We start from the raw sequence: 6,000 nt of genomic DNA, 5'->3' as shown, positions 1-6,000 counted from the left end.
ATGGTGTCCCCACTTAGGGCATGGATAGCACTGATCTTTTGGCTTCCTTAGGATTAGGATAAACAGTATAATTTATGTCAAAAACAATTTGAAGGCATTCTGGAGACCCGAAATGAACTAGAAGGGAAGTTGTAAAAACAGGAATAAATGTGTTTTTATAAAAGACTAAATGCATTAAAGCTTCCAGTGATGACTACTTAAATGCAATCTTTCCTGATGTGGAAATGATTCCTGATAAACACCCTTTTGACAGAAAAGAGAACTTTTCCTTCACATTCAATTTGTGTTTCCTTTAAACACGAGTTGTATACACAGTATTAAAAAGAAATTTTAGCAAAAACAGGACTAGAGACTGAAAAGATGAAGCAGAAAAAGAAGAAATAAGATTACTATTTATTTCTTTGCTTTACACGCAAAAAAATTCAAAATGGTCCAAGACACCCTTGCCCCCCTCCCACGCCCCGCCCAGCATGATGGGAACATACAGAAGGGTCACGAGCCCAGCTCGGGCTCGACCTTCTCCAATTTGATGACTATCTCTGGAGCTGAATCAGCAGCCCCGGCTTGCTGGCTCTCGGCCTCTGACTCAGACAGCACCTCTTCCTTGATCTTCACGGGCTTGTTGCCGGCCTCCTCCTCTTCATCGGAGGACTCGTCCAGCTCCCACTCGTCATCTATGTCCATTTCAAACACTCTCACATGACGGAGATTTGAGCTTAACTGAAGAAGAAAAGGCCATATAAGGAATTTTTAAATGAATGGCTGCAATACCCTATATGGGAGGAATTAAAAATCAGAAGTTTGAAGGAAAAAGGATTTCATAGCTCAGTTATAATCCTAATATTTTAAAACGAAGTCACTGAACTCAGCCTTCATTTTGCGTAAGGAAATTTCCACACACAACAGTGACAATTTCATGATTAAAATCTAGAACTGTTCCTTGCTTCATCAGTTTCCTCAGAACAAGAGAACTTTATAGCTAAGGCTGCCATGTGCCCATAACCAATAAAAGGTATACCTGACAAGATGTTTGCCCTGAAAGGACCTTATAGATCTCAAGTCACTTCCTCCTGCTACGCTTGCTTAGAGAACAAGCTGTACTTACCACACAGGACACTTTTCGAAAACCATTGCCAGCAACATACTGTGCCTTCATGCTCTCCAGTAACCTCCAGTGCTTCTCGAAATGCAGGGTGCGTGTGGGGATAGCACTGCATTGCTCATCCAGCCTGGGGGACACCAACAGGGAGTGAAAAGAGGGTCGTCTCCCAGGTGGTTTTCCTGGGGTGGAATCAGGGTCAACCATGCATTCAATTTCTCCCAACATTCCCACATCCAACATAATCTCACCAGCTGTGATGCTACATTCGATGTAAATACTGCAATCTCAAGTAAGCAGCACATCATCTAAGATTTCTCATTCCCTTTAAGGGAAAGCGGATGGACACACTTTTAAATCAAAGAGACCTACTTACATCTCAGTCTGGCAAAGCCATCTCTTAGCACTGCCCGTGTCCATCCCAGGGGGCTACCGAGGCCCTAATTCTGGGAAGAACACACTGAAGGCGAATCTAAAATAATTAACTCTACTGAAAACTGGGGTGAATGCTACCCTCAAAAACCAGAGCTAACAGAAGTCCCACTCTTCACTCCAAATAATTCCCCGCCTATTCCAGTGACTGCTTCATGACTTACTAGTCAAGGGACAGAGGAGTGTTGAAGAAAGTATTTTTTTTTTTTTAAGATTTATTTATATATGCATACAAGCACTGGGATACAGGCCAGAGGTGTGATGGTGAGAGGATTCACCAGAGATAAGAGTGGGGAGCAGAACAGGCACACTGAGTGAAATACACTGCTGAGGGGAGCAGCAGGCGAGTTAGGAGAGGTCTGCTGTGCCATGTGGGTAGCTCCCTGGCCAGGGATCGAACTTGTGCTGCAGTGGCTGCGGATAGCTTCATAGGTTGTGTCTTAACTCCCTGCACCACCAGGGAGGCCTTGAAGCAAGTTTTTATTTTATTTTAAAATAAAAATATTTCTGCTCTGCTGACTTTATGGTTATCTTCTGTAATTAGATACCCATCATCCAATATACCTAAAAATCTTGAATGTAAAAATACATTTAAAAAAACATTTATATCAGAAACTATACAAAAAACTATTATATCCAAAAAATGATCTTACTTTTTAAAAAGTAAGTTACCTTGTAGAGTAAGTCCCGGTGAACTGATATTCTCCACAATCTTCATTGTTATACACCAAAGACAATGGCAGCTGGACCAAGAGTCTATCTCTTCCTTCACGTCCTACAGTGTCTTTAAGAACTACCGTTACAGTTTCATCATCATAAAACTGTGCATCTAAACAACTATAGGTGCTAGAATTGAAATAAGTTTTGTTATACCAAAAAGGATCATGATTATTGAGAAAATATTGTATGCATAACATGACAGTGGTAACAAGCAAAAAACTTAATTAAAAAAAAATCAAGTGGCAGCCTGTACCTTAATGCTTGAAATGCTGCATTAGTTTGTACTACAACCATGGGTGCCTACTGCACTGATTATTCATAAACATAACTAGACCCTAAAAATAGGTAATCGTGATAAAAACGCTGTGAAATCACAGTTCCACAAAGCTTTTGACATCAAAGGTCAAGCCTTAAGGATGGCTCAGTAAATCAGTGAATAAACAGAACTAACCAAAATGAACAGCAAAAATAAGATTTACCTATGAAAAGTCACAACAACCTCTAAGATACTGTCATAAAGAACGTCTTTTACATAGGGAAAAGAGAGTGAGAAAAAGGATCAGTCTCTGATTAGTGCCAGTTCTTTCCCCGGTAAAGCTTCAGGGGTGACTTAGGTCATGTTACCCTTTTGAACCCTGAGAAAATCCCATAGCTATGAGAATCCCACCTCACATTTCTGCTGGTCAAACAAGAATGTCAGCTGTCTGCCCCCTGCACCAACATTAGGTTCTTAGCAGACAGGGAGCGCAAAAGTGTTAATTACAGGAAACCATGCTCCCTAAAATTCCTATAGGGTATAAGGTTTTAAGTCAAATAATTCTCTAAGTTTAAAGTGTGTACCCAACCCTGCCCAGATGCTCCAGATGACAAAGGTCTCCTGGTAGATCATCATCATAACTGGGTCTAACCATATTCCTGTAGATGCATTTACTACACATATACACTGACGTAGACATCTCATCCACACGAGATTTAAGACTTACCTTCTTCTCACTTTTTCTGTTGTGGCATATGTGAAGCTCCCAAATTTAATAGCAATTAGTCCATTACTTACAGATCTTAAAGAAAGAAGGGGAGAAAAAGAGACTTTGTAGAACGACTTGGACAGCGAATAGTCTACATGCTCGAAAGAACACAAGTGTCAGGGTTAGTACATTTACTTAAACACCAGATCCCGGATCAAAATACCATTATGCTCACTCTTGAATACTGATAACTCATTTAAACGCCTAGATAGTTAAATCTCACATCAAAATTACAACTAGATTGAAATCTCAGAGTCACCAAAGTAGCTAGATAAAAAATTAAGGACATTTAGAATTATCAAATTATTTCTCTTTTGCTATAACTTGGATCCAAAAAGATTCCTTCAAATTTAGATTTAAAATAATTTAAGATACTAATGGCATTCTGAATGATTTAATCTTTATCATTCAGAACGTTTATTTTGGATTCTCAAAAGAATACTTCCATTGGATTCTCCTTCTGAGTTTCTAAAGTAAAGGTATAGGCTCTTGTTGAATGAAAGTCACATTTAACCTGAGCTAAAAATCTTTTCCAATAGGAACTCAAAGTACAGTTTCACACTTCTACAAGTTCATGAACTATTACACTGAGTGTTTTGACTGCTGTATTTTTCCTCACCCTAAAAAAAATCCTACCTGTAGAAGCCATAGAGCAACACAAAATTAATCATCAAGAATTAGAAGGGATTGCACAGCTTCCTAGTTTGGCACTAACTTAACAATGTGAAAACTTAAGACTAAGAACAGCTAAATGACAAGCCTGAAGTTACAAGGTAGTATAACTAAAACTTGAAATGTAGAGAAAGAAAAGTTGTATGCACTAGTTAAAAAAAAAAAACCTTCTCTCTTTGATTTAAATTTCACATTAATACTTACTGGGAAATATCAGTATGTCTCCTTAAAATGCACATTTTGTAAAGTGAATCTTCTAAAATAGTAAAAAGAAGATAATGCAGATTTGAAGTCTTATTATTCCACCTAGGGAAATAAAAAAATGTGGAAACATGTTATTTCACTATCAATGTATGGAATAAACTTGTATATTCATGAGAGAGAGAGAGAAACACACTTACAGAAAAGGAAATTTGAACAATCTACGGGTAGTGTCCTCACTAAAACAAAAGGAAAAAATGTAAGAAAAATTTAAATTGGCTCCTGAATTATACCACCCAAAAAGTAAAGAATTACCTTCTAGCATCTCTATATAAGGGAATGCAGATTGCTTGATTCATTGATTTTCCAATTACATCCTAAATAAAATAAGATTTAAAAAAATAATTAGAGCATTTTACAGAGAGAGTCTACAGAAAGTGACTTGCTATTCAAAGCTGGTAAAAATCACCTCTATCACCCAACCATTCACATAAGAAACTTTCACAACAGTCATGACAGTAAGGAAAAGAGAAAATTCTGAGCTGAAAAGACCCTGGCGATCAGGTCATGGCAGGTGAAGAGCCACCCACCAGTCTCACAGCATCAACCACCCACTCTCAGGAGCAAATGAGGCACATTGACACGTGCGCTCTATATGAAGGCATTTACACTGATCTGGTCACAAATAAAATACTGGAGGCCACCAGTGTCAATAATCTTTATATTTAATTTTTTATGTATGTAAGAAACTAACAGAAAGAGGAAATATTAGGACGAACCACATGAAACTGCCACTTTTGTTAATCAAAAGCAACTGAATGTGTGCATTTATTTTCATATGTTTCACCTTAAGAACTATGACTATTTACATAGGCGAGTAGCAGAGTGTAGATATTATATTTTTACTCCTACAGAAAGACATGCATTTCTTTTATACTTACTGCTGGCTTTTGCAAACACTGATCAATAATGTTCTCCATCTTTCTTTTCACAAAATGCAATGATTTTCGAGGATAATAAGGAAACAGCAAAGGACTTTCTGGTTTCAAACAAAAACAGAAGCAACAACAAAAGCTATAACAGACCATATGATTAGGAGAAAATAATCTACTGTCCAAGCCTGGCTGCACAGCTGGTCTGAGGGTGAATCCTCCCCACCACTTCATTATTCCTCACATGGCCTCACCAACACTGACTGTGGTCTCTGCCTTTATTACCCCCCACCCCACTGCCAGCTCGCTCAGAACAACTTAGCAGCTTATTGTTCTAAATTCTCCTTTTCCCCACCCAAATCCAATGGTACGTGTCTGTTGGCTATAAGAAGAAAGGGATGATTTATGAATCATAAGATATATAATGAAATAAAGTTCATTCTTCTCTATCCCCTACCACAATGGAGGGACAAAAGCAGTGTTATTTGGGGAGAGCATGACCCTAAAAACAAAAACAGTGCTATGAAAATAAATTCTTTACTTTTGAAAAGGCTACTTAGCAGTAGAAAGTAATAACGTAATTTAGCATTTACTGACACCAATGATGCTAGATTCTTTCTATATCTGCTATTACTAATGCTTACAATAGCTGTACAAAGTAAGCATCCTATGTTCTAATTTACAGATGGGGGGAACAATGAGGCTGAGGTTTAGGCAATTGCCCAGTGTGTAAAGGACAAAGAATCTAAATCTGTGAATCAAACCCAAGTCTACCCAGGCCCCTCCTCTTCCACAGCGCCCTGCAGGCTTCCCTCCCTCACAGCACCTCACGTCCCAGCACTGCTGGGTAAAATGGATTTTAATCATGTTCACTTTTCGGTCCCCAACAGCTGACAGATGCCCTGGTATCACAGAAAGA

The 6,000-nt window shown here is 38.5% G+C and overlaps 1 protein-coding gene across 1 annotated transcript in view; it reads right to left on the bottom strand.

Moving 5' to 3' along the window:
- Nucleotides 1–436: 436 nt before the first annotated feature.
- ANAPC4 (anaphase promoting complex subunit 4) overlaps nt 437–6,000 on the bottom strand; it is a 31,484-nt gene continuing 25,920 nt past the window's right edge. The window contains exons 21-28 of the mRNA XM_037529100.2: nt 5,091–5,188; nt 4,465–4,526; nt 4,350–4,388; nt 4,153–4,254; nt 3,235–3,309; nt 2,204–2,377; nt 1,106–1,229; nt 437–720 (exon numbers count right to left, since the gene is read on the bottom strand). Coding sequence (XP_037384997.1) covers nt 493–720; nt 1,106–1,229; nt 2,204–2,377; nt 3,235–3,309; nt 4,153–4,254; nt 4,350–4,388; nt 4,465–4,526; nt 5,091–5,188 — 902 coding nt within the window. The 3' untranslated portion in view covers nt 437–492. The remainder of the gene's footprint in view (nt 721–1,105; nt 1,230–2,203; nt 2,378–3,234; nt 3,310–4,152; nt 4,255–4,349; nt 4,389–4,464; nt 4,527–5,090; nt 5,189–6,000) is intronic.

This window comes from Talpa occidentalis, unplaced genomic scaffold (assembly GCF_014898055.3).
Source record: "Talpa occidentalis isolate TD23 unplaced genomic scaffold, MPIMG_talOcc4v2.1 talOcc4.6, whole genome shotgun sequence".
Classification (NCBI taxonomy): domain Eukaryota; kingdom Metazoa; phylum Chordata; class Mammalia; order Eulipotyphla; family Talpidae; genus Talpa; species Talpa occidentalis.
Note: the sequence above shows the minus strand (reverse complement) of the source record. Positions and strands in the feature narration are given on the sequence as shown.